We start from the raw sequence: 24992 nt of genomic DNA on the forward strand, positions 1-24992 counted from the left end.
AATTTTGAAACCTCTCTTATTTAGTTCAAACAAATGGAATAAAGGTCCATTGGGCATTCTGTAATGGTTATGCTCAGCTTTTAAGTAAATTGGTGTGAGCTATTTCAGTCCAACACTCAGTAATCATGACTCCATCCCCAATGAACAGCCCACTGTTCAATAACTACTGGGCTATCTCCGACACCTCATGTATCAGTGAATGATCTGCGCAGCTTAGTGACAACTTCAAGTGGCATCTTTACCTCATCTGCATTCAGCCAAAAGATATTTAATGCTGTTAATTCATACATTTTCAAGTGAAATATAGCTTTCCAGATTGTTAACTAATGAACAACCTGTATTAATCTGTCTTCCTCTTTTGAAGCAATGACTGATTTGTACATTTCAGCACATCTTGTCTTGGTTCTGATTTCAGAATGTTCAAGTTTTTCTAAAAAACGGCCTTATTTAATTTTTACTCCCAAAATATACTTTATTCAGAATTTGTTTTAAAGTACATTCCAAAACATTTCAAATTGAATATTATAAAAAGTGCAATAAAATTGAACGTCTCCATACAGCATATTCCACTCTGGAGGTGCCTCAATGCAATTGCAATATTCTTGATATGCACAGTATACATTCCATGTCAAGTATATAGTCCAAGTGGTTCCACATAGTTTCCCACCTTTGTTGTTGAAAGACATTATCCTCATTTAATCTTCTCAGGTTAATATAAAAGTAAATCCAATTTCCTTTGACAAAGAATGCAAAAGAAATGGTAATAAATTCTTTATTAATCAAGCTTTTTGCAAATATAAGAAAACATAAATCAGAAAGTTAAACACAGCCACATTCCTTAATATTTTATTCCTGGCACAATCCTGCAGTAATTTTAACATGAAGTTTTTCTGTTTGTAAACATCAACTTTGTAACTGCTGGTTAGCTGCAGAATTCACCTTGCCTATTGTTTCATCAAAAATGCAGCATTGTAATTACGTTTGTGCACAGAGCCAAGACCGCTCGAGTAATCACATTTGCGGAGTTTAAAAATGCTTTGGCAGAACTCGCACCAAAAAGATTCAAAGGCAAAAGTAAGGAGGAATCGATTGAGGCAGCCTACAAGTTGATTGCTGGAAAAGATCCAGCAAGTGTTGGCGTGACGGTGAGTGAATCAGCACAAATTCATTGGTGAGGACAGGAACATCACATGTCTGGACAGCTTTCATACACGACACAATCATTAGACACAGGGCATTGTTGGTGAGGGTTGGGAATGTACTAACATGCAAAAACGACAGGACAGGAAGGGAACAGATCAACTTCTGCATTGGGAAAAGAAGAATCTACCAACATCTACACTTTTTTAAATTTAAAAAAGAATTCCAATTAAGGGGCCATTTAGCACGGCCAATCCACCTACCCTACACATTTTTGGGTTGTAGGGGTGAGACCCACGCAGAGATGGGGAGAATGTGCAAACTCCATACAGACAGTGACCCGGGGCCAGGATCGAATGCGGGTCCCCAGTACCGTGAGACAGCAGTGCTAATAACTGCGCCACTGTGCCAAACCTAACTGACATCTCTCCTTCAGCAACTAACAACCCTTGGCTCTTTACAATTAACCCACTTGAAATAATTTATCTATGCAAACACAGTCTAATCCCTGCATTATTTTAAACATCTCAATCAAATCTTACCAGAGTCTGCACGGTACACTGCTCTGTCACTCATTAAGTACGTGGAAGTCTTGATTTGCTACATCATGTGCAGACTATTAAATAAAACAACTACAGATGTTGATGTCTACCAGAATCACCATCAGTAGCACTGCATTGGGTAGAGTGTGCCACAGAAAACCACAAATTCTTTCACCCTATTCTTGTTAGTGTATCTCTAAAGGGGTTTTATATTTAGTTTTGTTATTTCTGGAGATAGGCTTATTTGTATTTGTTAATGGGATAAGGGCATTCTGGCTAGGCCAGCATTTATTGTCCATCCCCAATTACTCTTGAGAAGGTGGTAGTGAGCTACCTTCTATTGCAGTCTGTATGGTGTAGATACGCCCACAGTGCTGTTAGGATGGAATTTCCAGAATTTTGACCCAGCGACAGTGAAGGAACGGCGATATATTTCCAAGTCAGGATGGTGAGCAGCTTGAAGGAAACTTGCAAGCGGTAGTGGTGTTTCCATGCATCTGCTACCCTTGTCATTCTAAGTGGTAGAGATCACTGGTATGGAAGGTGCTGTCAGAAGAGCCTTGGTTTGTTGCTGCTCTTCAGTGGGGCCCCAATGGCAGTTGTTCGACGGCTTCCAATGTGGGAAGGCGACAGCAAGGTCCCCCCAACATTATATGGATTGGACCAGGAGTGGAGCGGCTAAAAAAGTGCTCCTGGTGCAGCGAAAAGTGCGAGGGAGGAAAAGCAAGATGGCGGCGGGTGGAGACCAAGCAGCGTGGGCACAGTGGTCGCAGGAGCAGCAGGAGCTTCTTAAACGCTGCTTTGAGGAGCTGAAGACAGAAATGCTGGCGCCAAAGGCGGCGATTGAGAAGCTTGTGGAGACCCAGAAGGCCCAAGGGGCGGCAATCCGGGAGGTGCGGCAAAAAGCTTCGGAGAAGCTACAAGGGAACAAGCGGTCCTAGATCTGGTCCTGTGTAATGAGGCAGGATTGATTAATGATCTCATAGTTCGGGATCCTCTTGGAAGGAGCGACCACATTATGGTGGAATTTAAAATACAGTTGGAGGATGACAAGGTAAAATCAAATACTAGTGTTTTGTGCTTAAACAAAGGTGATTACAATGGGATGAGAGAAGAACTAGCTAAGGTAGACTGGGAGAAAAGACCTCATGGTGAAGCAGTTGAGGAACAGTGGAGAACCTTGCGAGCGATCTTTCACAGTGTTCAGGAAAGGTTCATACTGACAAAAAAGAAAGACGGTAGAAAGGGGAAAAAATAGACCGTGGATATCTAAGGAGGTGAGGGAGAGTATCAAATTGAAGGAAAAAACATACAAAGTGGCAAAAATTAGTGGGAGACTAGAGGACTGGGAAGTCTTTAGGGGACAACAGAAAGCTACTAAAAAAGCTATAAAGAAGAGTAAGGTAGACTATGAAGGTAAACTGGCTCAGAACATAAAAGCAGATAAAAGCTTCTATAAATATATAAGACAAAAAAGAGTGGCTAAGGTAAATATTGGTCCTTTGGAAGATGAGAAGGGAGATTTAATAATAGGAGATGGGGAAATGGCTGAGGAGCTGAACAGGATTTTTGGGTCAGTCTTCACAGTGGAGGACACAAATAACATGCCAGTGACTGATGGAAATAAAGATATGATGGGTGAGGACCTTGAGATGATTGTAATCACTAAGGAGGCAGTATTGGGCAAGCTAATGGGGCTAAAGGTAGACAAGTCTCCTGGCCCTGATGGGATGCATCCCAGAGTGTTAAAAGAGATGGCTAGGGAAATTGTAAACGCACTAGTGATAATTTATCAAAATTCACTAGACTCTGGGGTGGTCCCAGAGGATTGGAAAGTAGCAAACGTGACACCACTATTTAAAAAAGGAGGTCGGCAGAAAGCGGGTAATTATAGGCCGGTAAGCTTAACTTCGGTTGTAGGGAAAATGCTGGAATCTATCATTAAGGAGGAAATAGCGGGGCAGTTGGTAGAATTTTTTGAGGACGTTACCAGTGCAGTAGATAACGGAGAGCCAATGGATGTGGTATACCTGGATTTCCAGAAAGCTTTTGACAAGGTGCCACACAAAAGGTTGCTGCATAAACTAAAGATGCATGGCATTGAGGGTAAAGTGGTAGCATGGGTGGAGGATTGGTTAACTAACAGAAAGCAGAGACCGGGGATAAATGGGTGTTTCTCTGGTTGGCAACCTGTAACTAGTGGGGTCCCACAAGGATCAGTGTTGGGCCCGCAGTTGTTCACAATTTGCATAGACGATTTGGAGTTGGGGACCAAGTGCAATGTGTCAAAGTTTGCAGACGACACCAAGATGAGTGGTAAAGCAAAAAGTGCAGAGGATACCGGAAGTCTGCAGAAGGATTTGGATAGGTTAGGTGAATCGGCTAGGGTCTGGCAGATGGAATTCAATGATGCCAAGTGTGAGGCTATCCATTTTGGGAGGAATAACAGCAGAATGGATTATTATTTAAACGGTAAGATGTTAAAACATGCTGCTGTGCAGAGGGACCTGGGTGTGCTGGTGCACGAGTTGCAAAAAGTTGGTGTGCAGGTGCAACAGGTGATTAAGAAGGCTAATCGAGTTTTGTCTTTCATTGCTAGAGGGATGGAGTTCAAGACTAGAGAGGTTATGCTGCAATTGTACAGGGTGTTGGTGAGGCCGCATCTGGAGTATTGTGTTCAGTTTTGGTCTCCTTACCTGAGAAAGGACATATTGGCACTGGAGGGAGTGCAGAGGAGATTCACTAGGTTGATCCCAGAGTTGAGGGGATTAGATTATGACGAGAGGTTGAAGAGACTGGGACTGTACATTGGAGTTTAGAAGGATGCGGGGGGATCTTATTGAAACATATAAAATTATGAAGGGAATAGATAGGATAGATGCGGGCAGGTTGTTTCCACTGGTCGGGGAAAGCAGAACTAGGGGGCATAGCCTCAAAATAAGGGGAAGTAGATTTAGGACGGAGTGTAGGAGGAACTTCTTCACCCAAAGGGTTGTGAATCTCTGGAATTCCTTGCCCAGTGAAGCAGTTGAGGCTCCTTCTTTAAACGTTTTTAAGAAAAAGATAGATACCTTTCTAAAGAATAAAGGGATTCGGGGATATGGTGTACGGGCCGGAGAGTGGAGCTGAGTCCACAAAGATCAGCCATGATCTCATTAAATGGCGGAGCAGGCTCGAGGGGCCAGATGGCCCACTCTTGTTCCTAGTTCTTATGTTCTTGGAACTAGGATGAGATCTTGGGCCTGGCGGCGAAGGTGGAGGCGCACGAGGCGCTGCACAAGAGGTGGGCGGAAAGATTCGAGGACCTGGAGAATAGGTCGAGGAGGAAGAATCTTCGGATTCTGGGTCTCCCTGAAAGAGTGAAGGGGCCCGATGCCGGGGCATATATGAGCACGATACTCAATTCGCTGATGGGCGCGGGAGCTTTCCCGAGGCCCTAGGAGCTGAATGGGGCTCATTGGGTCCTGGCGAGGAGACCCAAAGCCAACGAGCCACCAAGAGCTGTAGTGGTGAGGTTCCACCACCTTATGGACAGAGAGTGTGTCCTGAGATGGGCCAAAAAGAGCGGAGCAGCAGGTGGGAGAACACGGAGATCCGAATTTACCAGGACTGGTGTGCGGAGTTGGCTAAGAAGAGGGCTGGTTTCAACCGGGCTAAGGCGGTGCTCCATTGGAAGGGGGTGAAGTTCGGGATGCTGCAGCCAGCGCGATTGTGGGTCACATTCCAAGATCGGCACCACTATTTTGAAACGCCTGACGAGGCATGGATCTTTATACAGACTGAAAAGTTGGACTCAAATTGAGGGTTTGTCGTGGGGGGATGTTTACTGTGTTTACCGCATTTGGGGAATGTTTTTTTTATTTGAGTGCTGGGTGGGGATGGGTGAATGGATTTGATGTTGGGGCTGTGGGAGAGTGTGGGCGGCAGTGTTGGAGGGGCAGGGCCCCACGGAGGAAGAGGGGGGGTGGAGGTCCGGGGATGGGGAGTTGGGGTAAGGCCGCAAAAAGGAGATGCGCCAGAGGGGGCGGGGCCGGCTCAGAAAAGCGTGGGCTTTTTCCCGCGTTAGGGAAGGATGGGGGTGGGGCCAGGGGGGCAAGGGCGGTGCTGGAGAGGAGCGCACACTGACTGCCAAGGGGTGGGGGGATTCTCACACTGGGGGGTCGATGGAATGGCAGGAGAGGCCGGGGTCAGCAGGAGTCAGCTGACTTACGGGACTGTCATGGCGGGAGCAAAATGGCTAGATGTGGATCTAGCGTGGGGGATGGGGAGGGGGGGGGGGAACTGGGTTGCTGCTGCATTGGCCAAAAGGGAGCTGGAAGGAGGAGAGGTAGTCGGGACGGGAGTCCGCTGCCTGGGGGACTGGAGGGTGCAGGAGGCGCGGGCATGTGGCTGGCCCAGAAAAGGAGATGGCTAGTCGGCAGGGATGGGGGGCGAGTAGCCCCCGATCCGTCTGATAACTTGGAATGTGAGGGACCTGAACGGGCCGGTCAAAAGGGCCCGGGTGTTCGCGCACTTAAAGGGACTGAAGGCAGACGTGGTTATGCTCCAGGAGACACATCTGAAGGTGGCAGATCAGGTTAGGCTGAGAAAGGGATGGGTAGGGCAGGTCTTTCATTCAGGGCTGGATGCGAAGAACATGGTGGGGAAGCGTTCGAGGCACTGAATATTGTAGTGGATAATGGAGGTCGATATGTGATGGTGAGTGGTAGGTTGCAGGGGGTACGGGTGGTACTGGTGAACGTATATGCCCTGAATTGGGATGATGCCGGATTTATGAAACGCATGTTGGGTCGGATTCCGGATCTGGAGGTAGGAAGCTTGATAATGGGGGGGGGGGGACTTCAACACGGTGCTGGACCCAGCACTGGACCGCTCTAGGTCCAGGACGGGTAAGAGGCCGGCTGCGGCCAAGGTACTCATGGGGTTTATGGACCAGATGGGGGGAGTGGATCCATGGAGGTTTGCCAGGCCGCTGGCCAGGGAATTTTCCTTCTTTTCCCACGTCCATAGAGCCTACTCCCGGATAGATTTTTTCATTTTGAGTAGGGCGCTAATCCCGAAAGTGGAGGGAATGGAATATTCGGCCATAGCCATCTCAGACCTCGCCCCGCATTGGGTGGAGCTGGAGTTGGGGGAGGAGAGGGACCAGTGCCAGCTGTGGCGCCTCGATGTGGGACTGTTGGCGGATGAGGAGGTGTGCGGGCGGGTGCGGGGGTGTATTGAAAGATATTTGGAGGCCAACGACAACGGGGAGGTGCAGGTGGGGGTAGTCTGGGAGGCGTTGAAGGCGGTGGTCAGGGAAGAGCTAATCTCCATTAGGGCCCACAGGGAGAAGAGAGAGGGGAGGGAGATTCTAAGGGTAAACAGGAGGTATGCAGAGGCCCCGAGGAGGGGCTACTTAGGGAGCGACGGAACCTCCAGACGGAATTCGACCTATTGACCACGGGGAAAGCAGAGGCACAGTGGAGGAAAGCGCAGGAGGTGACGTATGAGTATGGGGAGAAGGTGAGTCAGATGCTGGCACATCAGCTTCGTAAGAGGGTGGCAGCGAGGGAGATTGGTGGAGTTAAGGATAGAGGGGGGAATACGGTGCAGAGTGCGGTGAGAATAAACAAGGTATTTAGGGACTTCTATGGGGATCTGTACAGGTCTGAACCCCCAGCAGGGGAGGAGGGGATGTGACGATTCGTAGACCAGCTGAGGTTCCCGAGGGTGGAGGAGGAGGAGGTGGCTGGTTTGGGGGCGCCGATTGGGCTGGAGGAACTGGTTAAAGGATTGGGGAGCATGCAGGCGGGGAAGGCCCCGGGGCCGGATGGGTTCCCGGTTGAATCCTACAGGAAATACGTGGACCTGCTGGGCCTGTTGCTAGTGAGGACTTTTAATAAGGCGAGAGAGGGGGGCACCTTGCCCCCGACAATGTCCAGGACGCTGATTTCCTTGATCTTGACGCGGGACAAGGATCCATTGCAATGTGGGTCGTATAGACCGATCTTGCTCCTCAATGTTGACGCTACGTTGCTGGCAAAGGTGCTGGCTACGAGAATTGAGGACTGTGTCCCGGGGGTGATTCATGAGGACCAGACGGGATTTGTGAAGGGTAGGCAGCTAAACAAATGTGCGGAGGCTCCTTAATGTGATTATGATGCCCTCGGTGGAGGGGGAAGGGGAAGTAGTGGCAGCTATGGATGCGGAGAAGGCCTTTGATCGGGTGGAGTGGGAGTATCTTTGGGAAGTGTTGTGGAGGTTTGGGTTCGGGGAGGGGTTCACCTGTTGGGTCAGGCTGCTATATAGAGCCCCAGTGGCGAGTGTGGCTACGAACCGGCGGAGGTCGGAGTACTTTCGGCTGTACTGGGGGACGAGGCAGAGGTGCCCCTTATCCCCCTTGTTGTTTGCACTGGCAATTGAACTGTTGGCCATGGCACTGAGGGAGTCCAGGAAATGGAGGGGACTGGTCCGGGGGGGAGAGGAACACCGGGTGTCGCTGTATGCCGACGACCTGTTGTTGTATGTTGCAGATCCAGTGGAGGGGATGGCGGAGGTCATGCAGATCCTGAGGGAGTTTGGGGACTTTTCGGGGTATAAACTCAACGTAGGGAAGAGTGAGCTCTTTGTGGTGCACTCAGGTGACCAGGGAAGGGGGATAGACAAGCTACCGCTGAAGAGGGCGGAAAGGATCTTTTGGTACATAGGGATCCAAATAGCTAGGAGTTGGGGAGCCCTGCACAAGCTCAATTTGACATGGTTGGTGGAGCAGATGGAGGAGGATTTTAAAAGATGGGATATGCTGCCACTCTCACGAGCGGGTAGGGTGCAGTCGGTCAAAATGACGGTCCTCATTGTGTTCTAGTGCCTTCCCATTATGATCCCCAAGGCCTTTTTCAAACGGGTAAGCAGGAGCATCATGGGATTTATGTGGGCGAATAAGACCCCGAGGGTGAAGAGAGTGTTTCTGGAGCGTAGCAGGGACAGGGGGGGCCTGGCGCTGCCGAATTTGTGTGGCTATTATTGGGCAGCCAATGTGGCGATGATCCGTAAGTGGGTAATGGAGGGAGAGGGGGCGGCGTGGAAGAGGCTAGAGATGGTGTCCTGTGTGGGCACGAGCCTGAGGGTGCTGGTGACAGCACCGCTGCCGCTCTCGCCGACAAGGTACACCACGAGTCCGGTGGTGGCGGCGACGCTGAAGATCTGGGGTCAGTGAAGATGACACAAGGGTGTGGTGGGAGCCTCGGTGTGGTCCCCGATTCGGGAGAATCATCGGTTCGTCCCAGGAAGGATGGACGGGGGGTTTCAGAGCTGGCATCGGGCAGGGATTAGAAGAATGAGGGACCTGTTCATCGATGGGACGTTTGCGAGCCTAGGGGCTCTGGAGGAGAAGTTTGGGCTACCTCCGGGAAACGCTTTTAGGTGCATGCAAGTGAGGGCGTTTGTGAGGTGGCAGGTGAGGGAATTCCCGCTGCTTCCGGCACGTGGGATTCAGGACAGGGTGATTTCGGGTGTATAGGTCAGAGACGGCAAGGTTTCGGTGATTTACCAGGAGCTGAAGGAAGAGGAGGAGGCCTTGGTGGAGGAGTTAAAGGACAAGTGGGAGGAGGAGCTTGGGGAGGAGATAGATAAGGGTCTGTGGGCTGATGCCCTGAGTAGGGTTAATTCTTTCTCCTCTTGCGCCAGGCTCAGCCTAATACAGTTCAAAGTTACTCACAGAGCGCACATGACAGGGGCGAGGTTGAGTAGGTTCTTTGGGGTGGAGGACAGATGTGAGAGGTGCTCGGGGAGCCCGGCAAATCACGTCCATATGTTCTAGTCGTGCCCGGCGCTGGATGGGTTTTGGAGGGGTTTTGCGAGGACTATGTCCAAGGTGGTGAACGCCCGGGTCAAGCCAAGCTGGGGATTGGCATTCTTTGGGGTATCGGACGAGCCGGGAGTGCAGGAGGCGAAAGAGGCCGGTATTCTGGCCTTTGCGTCCCTGGTAGCCCGATGGAGGATTTTGCTACTCTGGAAGGATGCGAAGCCCCCTAGTGTGGAAGCTTGGATCAATGACATGGCAGGTTTCGTCAAGCTGGAGAGGATAAAGTTTGCCTTGCGAGGGTCTGTGCAAGGGTTCCTCAGGCGGTGGCAACCGGTCCTAGACTATCTCGCGGAGCGTTTAAGAGGAGGTCAGCAGCAGCCCAAGGGCGGGGGGGGGGGGGGGGGGTGGGTTCTCTTGGGGTGGCGTTTGGGTGAAGGTGGGGGGCTTTTCCCTATTTGTGTTTTAAAATGTTATATGGGGGGGTTATTGTACATGGGGGAAATCCAATGTATAGATGGTGGACAGGCTTTGAGGAGTCAGGAGGTGAGTTATTCTGCACAGAATTCCCAGCCTCTGATCTCATAGTCATAGAGTTTCTCAGCACAGAAAGAAGCCCTTTGGCCCATCGTGTCTGCATCTATTCTAATCCTATTTCCACACTTGGTCCATTGCCTTGTATGCTGTGGCATTTAAAGTGCCCATCTCTTAAATTTTCTGAGGGTTCCCATCTCTACCACCGTTTGAGGCAGTGAGTTCCAGATTCCCATCACTCTCTGGGCGAAAATGATTTTCCTCAAATCCCCTCTGAATCTCCTGTCTCTTACTTTAAATTTATATCCCCTGGTTATTGGCCCCTCTGCTAAGGGGAAAGGTTTCTTCCTATCTACCCTATCTATGTCCTTCATAATTTTGTACACCTCAATCAAGTCCCCCCTCAGTCTTCTCTGTTCTAAGGAGAATAAACCCCAGCCCAGTCAGCCTCTCTTCGTAGCTGAAACACTCCAGCCCAGGCAACATCCTGGTGAAACCTCTCTGTACCCTCTCTAGTGCAATCACATCCTTCCTATAGTGCGGTGACCAGATCTGCACACAGTATTCTAGCTGTGGCCTAATAAGCATTTTATACAGTTCCATCATAACCTCCCTCCTCTTCTATTCTAAGCCTCGGCTAATAAAGGCAAGTATCCCATATGCCTTCTTAGCCACATTATCTATCAGTCCTGCTGCCTTCAGGTATCTTTGGGCATGCACCCAAATGTCCCTCTTGTCCTCTGTACTTCTTAACGTCCTACCGTTCATTGTGTATTCCCAAGGAACTCCTACAACAATGTCCCGGGACTGAGATGATTAACCTCCAACAACCATAACCATCTGCCTTTGTGCTAGGTATGACTCCAATGAGAGTTTTCCAACTGATTCCCATTGTCTTCAGGTTTTCTAAAACTCACTCTGTCACACCCAGTCAAATGCTGCCTTGATTTCAGGGGCAGTTGCACTTACCTCGCCTCTGGATGTTCAGCTCTTTTTTCCATGTTTGGACCAAGGTTGTAATGAGACCAGGAGCTGAGTGATCCTGGCAGAACCCAAACTGAGCGACAGTGAACAGATTATTGCTGAGCTTGATAGCGTCGCCACAACCCCTACCATCACTTTGCTAGTACTCTGAAAATGTATAAAACAAAAAATCAAAGTTATTTATGTTTAGAGCAAAAAAATTACTAGAATCCTCAAACTTCGTTGGATTCCTGTCTTGTCAAAATATGGAGTTTCTTGATTCTAGGAGACAGTGGTCTGGATCTCGTTTAACAAATAACGGTGAGTTCATGACTTCTTAAGTTTACATTTCTTTTATTTTGTTACATTTTCATTTTTCCTTTCAGTCTTTTTCTCCTCTAATCCAATCTTTCTTTCTGTCTCATCTATCTGTACCTGATTTGACATTGAATCCACCCACTCTAATTCGCCTCCGACACTGTTCCCCTGTTTCTTTCTCAATATTTAAGTCTCATTGGTAGGGGCACGCTGCTTGTCCCATCATTCACAAAGATCTCAGGTGCCCGACTATCATTGCCACTCTGTTATCAGTTCATTAGCCCAGGAACCTACAGGGCAAAAATGTTTCAAACTGAATGGCGCAGGAAAAAGTTCCCCTTTACAAATAATTATTCACTTCAAAATGATTTAATACCAAGTCCAGGTGCATTTTTATCAAGTTGCCGGTGTGGTGTTTTTTTTGTCTCATTTTTAAAATTTAGTGTTCCTGGTTTTAAATGTGAAACACAAAATGAGCGACATTCGATTATAAATAATTTTGATGCTGAATGAATGGAAAAATTAAACCATACAAGGTACTAAGTTGGTTAAATATCATCTATTCACAAAGGACAAATATCACTACAAGCAAGGGACATCAATTTCTCGTAAAATTGACATTCTGGGCACGATCTACCGGCCGTGTTACGCCTGAAAGGCAGTGCGGCGCGACACAGCCGGTAGATGCCGGGAGATTCCTCTTCCGTGATCTACCTGGCTTGCCACGCATCACGGGATCTAATGCGATCTCGCGAGATGTCGCAGAGTGATTCCTGCTCATTGTGGGCGGATCACTTTTTAGCAAATCTGCATATTAGAGCGAGACAGCTAGTCTCACTCTAATATGCTCTCCCACGATCTACCCAAGGTGTTGGTAGCTAATCCCTTCACTGTTGCGATCTCGGGGGAGCACTGATCAATGCTGGTCTACACAAACAGGGACCTGACAGATTGTCACTCATGGGGGGTTTCCCAGGGGATTTGAGGCCTCCAAGTGCTTGCCCTCAGGGCAGAGTGGCACCCAGGCACTCCTGGTGCCACCCAGGCACTTTGGCACTGCCAGCCAGGCACTGGCACTGCCAAAGTGCCCAGGTGGTAGGGTACTTCCAGGCTGGCAGTGCCAAGGTGCAAAGCTGCCATTTTTCCTGCAACAGTGATTGGGTCCAGGGATGTCCTGTGTGGGTGCAGGAGGGGCCTGAGGAGCCCCTTATATGTGAGTTGGGGTTTTGCAGAGAGTTCGGGGATCACATCGGTGGAGGGTGTCGAGATGGCGCCCCTATCGCCTTCTGCTCTGAGGAGTTCCAGCGAGCGGAGCTCCTTAATGCAGAAAACGGGACTAAGTGCGGCCTCGTCGGGGAGTTCCCCTCTGAGGCCCCGAATCTACCCGAATGGGAACAGAGTCCCATTCGATAGCGTGGGGTTTCTTGGCACTCCAAGCACTGGGAAACACCTTATTAAACGTGCTTGTTATGTGACTCTGTTCCCATTCGGGTAGATTGCGCTCATTATTAAGATGGTGCTCGAGAGCTCCTATCTTGTTGCATTAACAACATTAGCAAGCTTGGTACTAATACAGAACAAAACAGCCTGATTAAGTGGCACCCCAGCACCATAAACTTCAATCTCTCTGCCACGGGCACACCATGGCTGCAATGACAAGATGCACTGCAGCAACTCATCAACGCTCCTTCACCAGTACCTTCCAAGGGTGGCACCGTGGTTAGCACTGCTGCCTAACAGTGCCAAGGACCTCGGTTTGATTCCAACCTTGTATAACTGCGTGTGTTGAGTCTGCATGTTCTCCCCTTGTCTGCGTGTGTTTCCTCCGGGTGCTCCAGTTTCTTCCTACAGTACAAAGATGTGCAGGATAGGTGGATTGACAATGCTATATTGCCCCTAAGTGTCCAAAAGGTTAGGTGGGGTTACGGGATTGCAGGGATAAGGAGGGGGCCTCGGTAGAGTGATGGGCCTAGGTAGCACCATATTCTTGGTGCAGGCCTGATGGGTCAAATGACCTCCTGCACTGTAGAGATTCTACGAAGATTCTATGATTCAAACCCACAACCTCTATCGCCGAGAAGGACAAGGATAATAGATGCATGGAATGTCTCACTTCAAAATCTCGCAATAAATACCCTGACTCGGAAATACAATGCTGTTTCTTCGATGCTGCCTGCTCAGAATGCTGGATCTCCCTTTCTAACAGCTGTAAGGGACTGCAGCAGTTTAAGAAGCCTGCTTACCTCTGCCTTCTCAAGATTGACTGGGACGGGCTAGGAATACCGATGTTTGGATCCCATGAATGAATAAATAAAAAAGTGTTGAAGCCATGGCATTTGTTGCTTATCCCATTTGTCCATATGAATCATGTGATCCCTTGAAACTGGTTTATTACATTTTTTCAATAGCAGTTTCTGCGGGGTTGTGAATCTTGTTCTTTGCCTTTTCTACAGCAATATATTGTATTTGGCACATGAATGGGCTGTCTGTATGTATCAATATAATATATAAATATATATATATCAATAGAAATATATATTGTACTTGGCATGTGAATGGGCTGTCTGTATGTTTCGATATAAATATCAATATAATATATAATATATCAATATAAATATATATTGTACTTGGCATATGAATGGGCTGTCTGTATGTATCAATATAAATATATATCAATATAATATAATATAGCAATTTATATGTTGTACTTGGCATGTGAATGAACAAATGAACTGTCTGTGTGTATCAATATAAATATATCAATATATGTATATATATTAATATAAATGTATATTGTGTAAATCTGGAGTCCAGACTTGCAGTGAGAAATAGCCACATGGATCAACTGTGCCTTTCTGTCTTAATGAAATAATATTTCCTTCCTAGAAAGTAACAAAGGCTGGTGCTGTCGACAGACTAACGGATGCAACTAAATATACAGGCTCCCATAAAGAGCGTTTTGATCAAGATGGCAAAGGCAAAGGGAAAACTGGCCGAGAAGATATTACAGAAAATACAGGCTATGTGGGAGCTTACAAAGGTGCTGGGACCTACAGTGAAAAAGCTAAAGAGAAATAATGTCAAAATGCTTGGTTGATTGTAAGCAAAGGGGTGTCCTACTTAAGGCATATAAAAATTAATTAAGTCATCCTTCTTAACAACCTAAATTTTAATTTTGGAATCATTACTTTAATATAAAAATGTATATTTTCCTGTACACAACATTATTCCATCATGGTAAATATTTTACTATATTTTTTCAGTAGACGCTATCATATTGAAAATAAACAAGTTAACACCTATGTTTCAAAATAAATATGCCAGTGGATTTAATCCAGCAGCACTATAGCGAATAAGTCATAAAAATAGTCACCACACTATATAAGTCAGTGATAAAGTACCATATGATATTGGAAGCAGTATTTCATACTATTTACGTTGTATGAAAATAATATTTTAATCTTAAACACAACCCTTACAAACAGCGGTCTTAACATTAGCCTCAGACTGCAGTTCTTAAAGACAATAGGATAAAATTCCTGATGCAATCTCCTCTTGACCTGTCAGGAGCTTGTTATCACAAAACAATTAATTCACAGCCTGTAATCTTGCAGCCATTAGTTTTAGGGAACAGTATTGCATTGTGTGTTCCCTGTGCATGTCAGGAGCATTTGTTAAAGAACATTGTTATTGGAACTTTTGATATGTTGCAAAATTTGGTAATGATGTTATCTGATTGTCAGCTATTTTTCTTGCTTAGTGAATGAAAAGTAGGCTTATTGCTTGAAAATTTATTGACAGAGTCCACGCTGAAGCAGCTGTTGTGTTTTGCATTTCAATCTTTCCCTCCATCCAGTCCGACAATGTTGAGGTCAGTTTCTGTGCAGATTGTTCCAGGAAATTAGTCCACCCTGTATTTAAAGATATTCTTCAATACAAGAGTCCCATAGAAAACATTGAAACACTGCATTCAGACAATTCCATCCATGTTGGTGTTTACCCATCATAGGAACCAACAGTGCCAGTTACTTAGCCCAGTGCCACTTGCTCACCCTAGTGCCGGTTACTCAGTGGTTAACACTGCTGCCTCACTGCACCAGGGACCCAGGTTCAATTCCGGCCTGCGGTGTCTGTGTGGAGTTTGCACGTCCTCCCCATGTCTGCGTGGGTTTCCTCCAGGTGCTCCAATTTTCTCACGCAGTCCAAAGATGTGCAGGTAAGGTGGATTGGCCACATTAAATTGCCCCTTAGTGTCCAAAAGGTGAGGTGGGGTTACTGGGTTACAGGGATAGAGTAGAGGCGTGGACCTAGGTAAGGTGCTCTTTCAGGGGTTGGTGCAGACCCGATGGGCCGAATGGCCTCCTCCTGCACTGTAGGGATTCTATGTACTCACCCTAGTGCCAGTTGGTCACCCTAGTGCTAGTTACGCACCCTAGTGCTGGTTGCCCACCCTAGTGACAGTTACTCTCACTAGTGCCGGTTACTCCCCCGAGTGCCGGTTACTCCCCCGAGTGCCGGTTACTCACCCGAGTGCCGGTCACTCTCCCGAGTGCCGGTTGCTCACCCGAGTGCCGGTTTCTCACCCGAGTGCCAGTTACTCCCCCGAGTGCCGGTTACTCACCCGAGTACCGGTTTCTCCCCCGAGTGCCGGTTACTCACCCGAGTGCCAGTTACTCTTCCGAGTGCCAGTTGCTCACCCTAGTGCCAGTTACTCACCCGAGTGCCAGTTTCTCGCCCGAGTGCCAGTTGCTCACCCGAGTGCCAGTTACTCCCCCGAGTGCCGGTTACTCCCCCGAGTGCCGGTTACTCCCCCGAGTGCCAGTTACGGCTCACCGTAGTGCCGGTTACTCCCCCGAGTGCCGGTTACTCCCCCGAGTGCCGGTTACTCACACTTGTGCCGGTTACTCACCCGAGTGCCAGATACTCACCCTAGTGCCAGTTACTCACCCGAGTGCCAGTTACTCACCCTAGTGCCAGTTACTCACCCTAGTGCCGGTTGCTCACCCTAGTGCCAGTTACTCACCCGAGTGCCAGTTGCTCACCCGAGTGCCAGTTACTCACCGTAGTGCCAGTTACTCACCCGAGTGCCAGTTACTCACCCGAGTGCCAGTTACTCAGCCGAGTGCCGGTTGCTCACCCGAGTGCCGGTTACTCACACGAGTGCCGGTTACTCACCCGAGTGCCAGTTACTCAGCCGAGTGCCAGATACTCACCCTAGTGCCGGTTACTCACCCTAGTGCCAGTTACTCACACGAGTGCCAGTTACTCACCCTAGTGCCAGTTACTCACCCTAGTGCCGGTTGCTCACCCTAGTGCCAGTTACTCACCCGAGTGCCAGTTGCTCACCCGAGTGCCGGTTACTCACCCTAGTGCCAGTTACTCACCCAAGTGCCAGTTACTCACCCGAGCGCCAGTTACTCACCCGAGTGCCAGTTACTCAGCCGAGTGCCGGTTGATAACCCGAGTGCCGGTTACTCACCCGAGTGCCGGTTACTCACCCGAGTGCCGGTTACTCACCCGAGTGCCCGTTTCTCACCCGAGTGCCCGTTTCTCACCCGAGTGCCCGTTTCTCACCCGAGTGCCAGTTGCTCACCCGAGTGCCAGTTACTCACCCGAGTGCCAGTTTCTCACCCGAGTGCCGATTACTCCCCGAGTGCCGGTTACTCCCCCGAGTGCCGGTTACTCCCCCGAGTGGCAGTTACTCACCCGAGTGCCAGTTTCTCACCCGAGTGCCGGTTACTCCCCCGAGTGCCGGTTACTCCCTCGAGTGCCGGTTACTCCCCCGAGTGCCGGTTACTCACCCGAGTGCCGGTTTCTCACCCGAGTGCCGGTTACTCCCCCGAGTGCCGGTTACTCCCCCGAGTGCCGGTTTCACACCCGAGTGCCGGTTTCTCACCCGAGTGCCGGTTACTCCCCCGAGTGCCGGTTACTCCCCCGAGTGCCGGTTTCTCACCCAAGTGCCAGTTACTCCCCCGAGTGCCGGTTACTCCCGCGAGTGCCGGTTACTCCCCCGAGTGCCGGTTACTCCCCCGAGTGCCGGTTGCTCCCCCGAGTGCCAGTTGCTCACCCTAGTGCCAGTTGCTCACCGTAGTGCCGGTTACTCCCCCGAGTGCCGGTTACTCCCCGAGTGCCGGTTACTCCCCCGAGTGCCGGTTACTCCCCCGAGTGCCAGTTGCTCACCGTAGTGCCGGTTACTCCCCCGAGTGGCGGTTACTCACCCGAGTGCCGGTTACTCACCCTAGTGCCGGTTACTCACCCGAGTGCCAGTTACTCTCCCGAGTGCCAGTTGCTCACCCTAGTGCCAGTTACTCACCCGAGTGCCAGTTTCTCACCCGAGTGCCGGTTACTCCCCCGAGTGCCGGTTACTCACCCGAGTGCCCGTTTCTCACCCGAGTGCCAGTTGCTCATCCGAGTGCCAGTTACTCCCCCGAGTGGCGGTTACTCACCCGAGTGCCAGTTGCTCACCCTAGTGCCGGTTACTCACCCGAGTGCCAGTTTCTCACCCGAGTGCCAGTTTCTCACCCGAGTGCCGGTTACTCCCCCGAGTGCCGGTTACTCCCCCGAGTGCCGGTTACTCCCCCGAGTGCCAGTTGCTCACCGTAGTGCCGGTTACTCCCCCGAGTGGCGGTTACTCACCCGAGTGCCGGTTACTCACCCTAGTGCCGGTTACTCCGCCGAGTGGCGGTTACTCGCCCGAGTGCCGGTTACTCACCCTAGTGCCGGTTACTCCCCCGAGTACCGGTTACTCCCCCGAGTGCCCGTTTCTCACCCGAGTGCCAGTTGCTCCCCCGAGTGCCCGTTTCTCACCCGAGTGCCAGTTGCTCACCCGAGTGCCAGTTACTCACCCGAGTGCCGGTTTCTCCCCCGAGTGCCAGTTGCTCACCGTAGTGCCGGTTACTCCCCCGAGTGGCGGTTACTCCCCCGAGTGCCGGTTACTCCCCGAGTGCCGGTTACTCCCCCGAGTGGCGGTTACTCTCCCGAGTGCCAGTTCCTCACCCTAGTGCCAGTTACTCACCCGAGTGCCAGTTTCTCACCCGAGTGCCGGTTACTCCCCCGAGTACCGGTTACTCCCCCGAGTGCCCGTTTCTCACCCGAGTGCCAGTTGCTCACCCGAGTGCCAGTTACTCACCCGAGTGCCAGTTTCTCACCCGAGTGCCAGTTTCTCACCCGAGTGCCGGTTACTCCCCCGAGTGCCGGTTACTCCCCCGAGTGCCGGTTACTCCCCCGAGTGCCGGTTACTCCCCCGGTGGCAGTTACTCACCCGAGTGCCAGTTTCTCACCCGAGTGCCAGTTACTCACCCAAGTGCCGGTTACTCCCCCGAGTGCCGGTTACTCCCCCGAGTGCCAGTTTCTCACCCGAGTGCCGGTTACTCCCCCGAGTGCCGGTTACTCCCCCGAGTGCCGGTTACTCCCCCGAGTGCCGGTTACTCCCCCGAGTGCCGGTTTCTCACCCAAGTGCCGGTTACTCCCCCAAGTGCCGGTTACTCCCCCGAGTGCCGGTTACTCCCCCGAGTGCCGGTTACTCCCCCGAGTGCCAGTTGCTCACCCTAGTGCCAGTTGCTCACCGTAGTGCCGGTTACTCCCCCGAGTGCCGGTTACTCACCCTTGTGCCGGTTTCTCACCCAAGTGCCGGTTACTCCCCCGAGTGCCGGTTACTCCCCCGAGTGCCGGTTACTCCCCCGAGTGGCAGTTACTCACCCGAGTGCCAGTTTCTCACCCAAGTGCCTGTTTCTCACCCGAGTGCCGCTTACTCCCCCGAGTGCCGGTTACTCCCCCGAGTGCTGGTTACTCCCCCGAGTGCCGGTTACTCCCCCGAGTGCCGGTTACTCCCCCGAGTGCCAGTTGCTCACCGTAGTGCCGGTTACTCCCCCGAGTGGCGGTTACTCACCCGAGTGCCGGTTACTCACCCTAGTGCCGGTTACTCACCCGAGTGCCAGTTACTCACCCTAGTGCCGGTTACTCACCCTAGTGCCGGTTGCTCACCCGAGTGCCAGTTACTCACCCGAGTGCCAGTTGCTCACCCTAGTGCCGGTTACTCACCCTAGTGCCAGTTACTCACCCAAGTGCCAGTTACTCACCCTAGTGCCGGTTACTCACCCGAGTGCCAGTTACTCACCCGAGTGCCGGTTACTCCCCCGAGTGGCAGTTACTCACCCGAGTGCCAGTTTCTCACCCAAGTGCCAGTTTCTCATCCGAGTGCCGCTTACTCCCCCGAGTGCCGCTTACTCCCCCCCGAGTGCCGGTTACTCCCCCGAGTGCTGGTTACTCCCCCGAGTGCCGGTTGCTCACCCTAGTGCCGGTTGCTCACCGTAGTGCTGGTTACTCCCCCGAGTGCCGGTTACTCCCCCGAGTGCCGGTTACTCCCCCGAGTGCCGGTTACTCCCCCGAGTGCCGGTTTCTCACCCCGAGTGCCGGTTACTCCCCCGAGTGCCGGTTACTCCCCCGAATGCTGGTTACTCCCCCGAGTGCCAGTTGCTCACCGTAGTGCCGGTTACTCACCCTAGTGCCAGTTACTCACCCGAGTGCCAGTTACTCACCCGAGTGCCAGTTACTCACCCGAGTGCCAGTTGCTCACCCTAGTGCCAGTTACTCACCCGAGTGCCAGTTGCTCACCCTAGTGCCAGTTACTCACCCGAGTGCCGGTTACTCACCCGAGTGCCGGTTACTCACCCGAGTGCCGGTTACTCACCCGAGTGCCGGTTACTCACCCGAGTGCCAGTTACTCACCCGAGTGCCAGTTACTCACCCGAGTGCCGGTTACTCACCCGAGTGCCGGTTACTCACCCGAGTGCCGGTTACTCACCCGAGTGCCGGTTACTCACCCTAGCAAAAATTGTCAGAGCAATTTAAGTCTTTCCAGCTTATGATGTGAGAATACAATAAGACTGAAGGATAGTTTGGACAAATATTTCCCACCTTCTTAAGGAAATCGTTTGGCTTAGGAAATATGCAGCTTTGTTTGACTTCCCAAACACTACTGAGCATACACTACAATTTATATCGTTATTCCAACGTGAACAGTATTGAGCTAAACTGGCATGCAGTTTATTAACCATAATAATCTTCATCCATAATATTTCAGGTAAAAGTAAAAATATTAACATAATCAAATATTAACATGGTGCAAAAGTACCACAGTGCTATACACAATGATTCACTCTTGTATCCAGATGTTCTGTTTTAAACCTTCTATTAACTGTTGCTATCAATAAATTATTTTGTACTAAATTATTCCTGCCATTTGACCTATGGTCTCTTTTCATTGGGAGAAAAGCATCTAACACAGGTGTGTTATATGGGTTCATTCACACAATGATGAAAATTTCCACCACAAACGTTACTGCCAACACCTTGCATGCAGCAGGTAGTTTATAGGAAATCGGGATAACGCGTCCGGTATGATTATGATAAAAGTCAGCAACAGCGGCTCTCGGCCTGGGGAAAGTGAACACAGCTACTTTACTCTTAGTACGAAGCAGAATTACCTTCGCCCTTGGAATGTTCTTCAAAGTTAAAATAACCTTAAATAACCATAAAATATTACTGAACAGTAACAAACCATCATGTTTTCCGGCTTCAACTGAATAGCATTCATTGAGTTATTTTGGGTGAAGCTCCCAAAAGGAAATTAAAGTTTTAGTTACAACCAGGTCATGACTCTGGCAAGCAGTAAGTAGGCAGTCTGTTTGTGCATCTCTCTATGGAAACCACAGTTCCATACAAACAATTAAACATCTGCCTTTAACAAAACCTAGCCAACAGCACAGTTTCAAGGCATTGGGTGCAGACAGAACGTTGCTATGCTTTCATATGTAAAGGTCAGAGTTCAATGAATTGATTTAGAGTTCAAGACCTTACAATCAAGCTGGCCAACTGAATGTTTTCAAATGCTATCTGATTTTTATTTTAAAAATATATATATTTATTAAAGTTTTTTACCAACACAATTTTTTCCCCTTACAAAAAATAACCCCCCCCCCCCCCCCCCACGACCCCCCCCCCCCCCCCCCCGGGTAACAAAATAACACAAAATCGCACTGAGCAAGATATATACATGGCAAAATGGTATATTTACATAGATTTATACACTGGCTCTCGCCCACACGTGCCAGTTTCCCCCACCCTTCATGTTATCTCCTGCTCCTCCATCCCCCCAAGCAATCCCCCATTCCCCCCCCCCCCTCCCCCCCGAGGGTTGCTGCTGCTGCTGACCGAACGTCCTCTAACGTTCCACGAGATAGTCTAGGAATGGTTGCCACCGCCTGTAGAACCCCTGCGCAGACCCCATTAAGGCAAACTTAATCCTCTCCAGCTTTATGAACCCAGACATGTCGTTTATCCAGGCCTCCACGCTAGGGGGCTTCGCCTCCTTCCACATTAGCAAGATCTTCGCCGGGCTACTAGGGACGCAAAGGCCAGAATGCCGGCCTCTTTCGCCTCCTGCACTCCCAGCTCGCCCACTACTCCAAATATTGCTAGCCCCCAGCTTGGCTTGACCCGGACTTTCACCACCTGAGATATTGCTCCCGCCACTCCTCTCCAGAACCCCTCCAGTGCCGGGCATGACCAAAACATATGGACATGGTTCGCCGGACTCCCTGAACATCTTCCGCATCTGTCCTCTACCCCAAAGAACCTACTCAACCTCGCCCCCATCAAAAATGCTATCTGATTTAAGAATGCAATTATTCAATAAATGTGGAGCCGTGCCTGTTTTCATTCAAAGTTTGCAGCAGTCAATGAAACCGCAAAAATGTACTATTTTTGAACAAGAGTTTTGTTTGTGTCAACACGAAAATGCAGCCAATTATTATGTAACTAATAATAACGGTTCTCAAACAGCTGATAAGCTGCTTGACCGATCTACAAGTCATTAAGTTTGTTAACTCAGCTGTGGATTGCACAATATTTAATCGAAGAGTTAAGTTAAAGGTGCAAAACTCATGAGATATCATTTCTGACATTGATCAACATTACATCCTCTATTTACACAGTCAGTTTTAATTTTAGAACCGAGAGCGTATTCCGTGATGACTGACCAGATATAAAGGGGTTGGCCAAGGCTAATGGTGGCCATTTTCTTACCAGGTTTTGACCATTTGTCTTTTGGTTACACCAGGCTGATGGCAGGAAGTGCATTCCCGCAGGTCCTTCAGTTGGACACATTGGTGATTGCGCTACCATTCACTTAGGGAGTCCACGTTGCTGTGATGTCCTCATATGCAGCTATGGACAGTGATGGTAGAGGCTCCATTCTTTCCACATGGCTTATCAGGAATCTTTCCCGCTCTTATTCCCTAGCATTGGAAGGATTTGTAAATTGATACTCAACCTGTCTCAATCACACCTTTCTTGGCCCTCATCTACTGGGGTGGGATTCAAACCCAGAGCTTCCCAGAGGCAGGGATATTATCCACTGTGCCACAAGACATATGTGCTTCCTACTAGTTCGATATTTTTGTTACAACTAAAGCTACTTACTTACCCCAAGTGGTCTCTTCTTGCAGTGGCCAAAGAACAGATTAGACTGGATTGGGTGGAAGGTTTCAGCCTCCGCACCCCGTCATAGGTTCTGCTGTGAGGCTGTACTCCAAGTCATAATATTCCTGAAATAAAAATCTAAGTGCTGGAACCAGTCAGCAGATCAGGAACTCTGAACAGAGCAACAAAATTAATAGTTCTGGTTTATTTTATTATCTCAGAGATGGATTGTCCAGTAATAGCATTAGTTTTGGAAGACCGGGTCCTCCTTGAGTGTAGGCATCCTAAATATATTTGCTGTCATTCACTCTCCCAGAGAAAATCAGCTGGGTTCCTGTCCTAGTCATAGAATTGTTGGGCAACCTATTTACATTTGTTGTGCTTGTATGTCCCATTGGTGGTATAAGCTGATTGCAACATCTCTCCGGATTCATAATCCCACCACCTTCAATGGTATGTGCAAAGGTACCTCTTAATTAAAAAGCTTGAAGAATTTCAAGCTTGTTCCTGGCTGCAGCTGGGAACACCACTTCAGAGACTAGGAATTCAACTAATGCTCCACTGTCACTGTTAGCCTTTACCCCCCCCCCCCCCCCCCCATACCTTGCTCCCTCTACCAATCCACCCACAAAAATACCTGTTATTACACTCGATTACTTATACACCAATAAATCTAGCCCTGTCCCAAATCCAATGCTCTCTCATTATTAAATCCAATATGAAATAAAATGAAAATCGCTTATTGTCACAAGTAGGCTTCAAATGAAGTTACTGTGAAAAGCCCCTAGTCGCCACATTCCGGCGCCTGTTCGGGGAGGCTGTTACAGGAATCGAACCGTACTGCTGGCCTTCCTTGGTCTGCTTTCAAAGCCAGCGATTTAGCCCTGTGCTAAACAGCCCCTGCTACACTCCGTGTCGACTGTCTTGCACTGATACACCCAACACCCCCTCCCAATGCTCACAGGACCCAATCGTTCCTCTCACTCCTATAATTGCACACCCGATGGTCCCTGCTGTCAGGCACCAGAACTAACACTGCCGCTCCCGATCCCCACTATTGCTACACTCTGCTCCTGCAACCTAGAAATTTGTTTTACCATCTTTCTTCATATCCTGGACTGTAGCAAAAACTGAAAGATAATTTACCAAGGCTTTATTAGTCTTTGCATCACACAGGGCACGATCTTCTGGCCTTGTTACACTCGTGCTCAAGCGTAACGAAGCCGGTGAATAGCAGGAGAGGTCAAAAACGGGAACCGCGCCAGGTGCCAAACAGTTTGCGAAGCAACCGACCCCCTCCAACAGGCGAAATCGGAACCTCGCCGTAGCATGGCGAAAAAACAATTATTACCACTTGAGCCCCATTTCCATACAATTAACAAGAGCAACACATCATCTAACAGTCTCCTGTCATTTACCAGCCTCGCCAGCAAGAGCTCACGCTGCCACCGATTGGTACTCCTTTTTAAAAACATGAACCTGACTGTAGGGCTTCTGTGGGGAGCCAAGGAGGGGAGTAGCAATCTTTGCTCACAGGCAAGAGCCCGGGGGCACTGGCTTTGCCACCTCTGTGCTCGGCAGGCGGTGGGGGACCCTCCGCAGGGGTGGGCTGCCACGGGCGGGTGTGGGGGGAGGTACTGGGGGGGGGGGGGAACAACTGAGGGGGCGATCGCTTGCGGTACCACCGTGCCAACCCTTGGATCCCAACACCATTCTGGGGGCAACCCCTGTCCCTGCCCGTCTGCCCCATCGTCACCCATAACCCCTACCAACTGCTGAGGCCTCTGGCTGCACAGCTGAAGGCAATCGCTAATAAGGATTTGGCAATCTGGGTAAATGAGCACTTGACACATGCCAAGTGGGTTCTCGTGGGTAGACGAGCCATGTGGCATGTGGGAGTCATTGCCTAGCATTCCGATTGCACCTTGATGCCTGGACACTGTGGGAGTCAACACCACACACGCAGCAGCCACCATCCGAACACCCAGGGGCTGAGACACAGCAGGACCCGTCCATGGCCGGAGGGTAGGTGGGTGCCGGTGGGGGGGGGGGCTCCTAGCTCTACCAGTATGTCTTGGTATTTCCCCAGGATGCACATCTGAGGTGGAGGCAGCCAGTTGCTTACCTTGTCCCCTGGCCTTCGATGCCCCTGGCGGACGTCCTCTGGGGGCTCTGGGGCTGGAGGGCCCCAGCTCACTTGTCGACGGCAATGCACAGCCGCGCCTAATGCC

The 24992-nt window shown here is 50.0% G+C and overlaps 1 protein-coding gene and 1 long non-coding RNA gene across 2 annotated transcripts in view; one reads left to right on the top strand and one right to left on the bottom strand.

The window, feature by feature from the left end:
* Positions 1-20511, top strand: part of LOC140430711 (tubulin polymerization-promoting protein family member 3-like) — a 61244-nt gene extending 40733 nt beyond the window's left edge. Inside the window, exons 3-4 of the mRNA XM_072518373.1 lie at positions 992-1145; positions 14167-20511. Of these exons, the coding sequence (XP_072374474.1) occupies positions 992-1145; positions 14167-14358 (346 nt within the window). The 3' untranslated portion in view covers positions 14359-20511. The remainder of the gene's footprint in view (positions 1-991; positions 1146-14166) is intronic.
* Positions 557-20901, bottom strand: LOC140430712 (uncharacterized). Its single transcript, XR_011949510.1, has 3 exons — positions 20840-20901; positions 10969-11130; positions 557-734 (listed from the first exon to the last, which is right to left on the bottom strand). It is a non-coding gene; the product is annotated as an uncharacterized lncRNA (long non-coding RNA).
* Between the last annotated feature and the right edge of the window lie 4091 nt (positions 20902-24992).

The sequence above is a fragment of the Scyliorhinus torazame genome, chromosome 10 (assembly GCF_047496885.1).
Source record: "Scyliorhinus torazame isolate Kashiwa2021f chromosome 10, sScyTor2.1, whole genome shotgun sequence".
NCBI classification, from domain to species: Eukaryota; Metazoa; Chordata; class Chondrichthyes; order Carcharhiniformes; family Scyliorhinidae; genus Scyliorhinus; species Scyliorhinus torazame.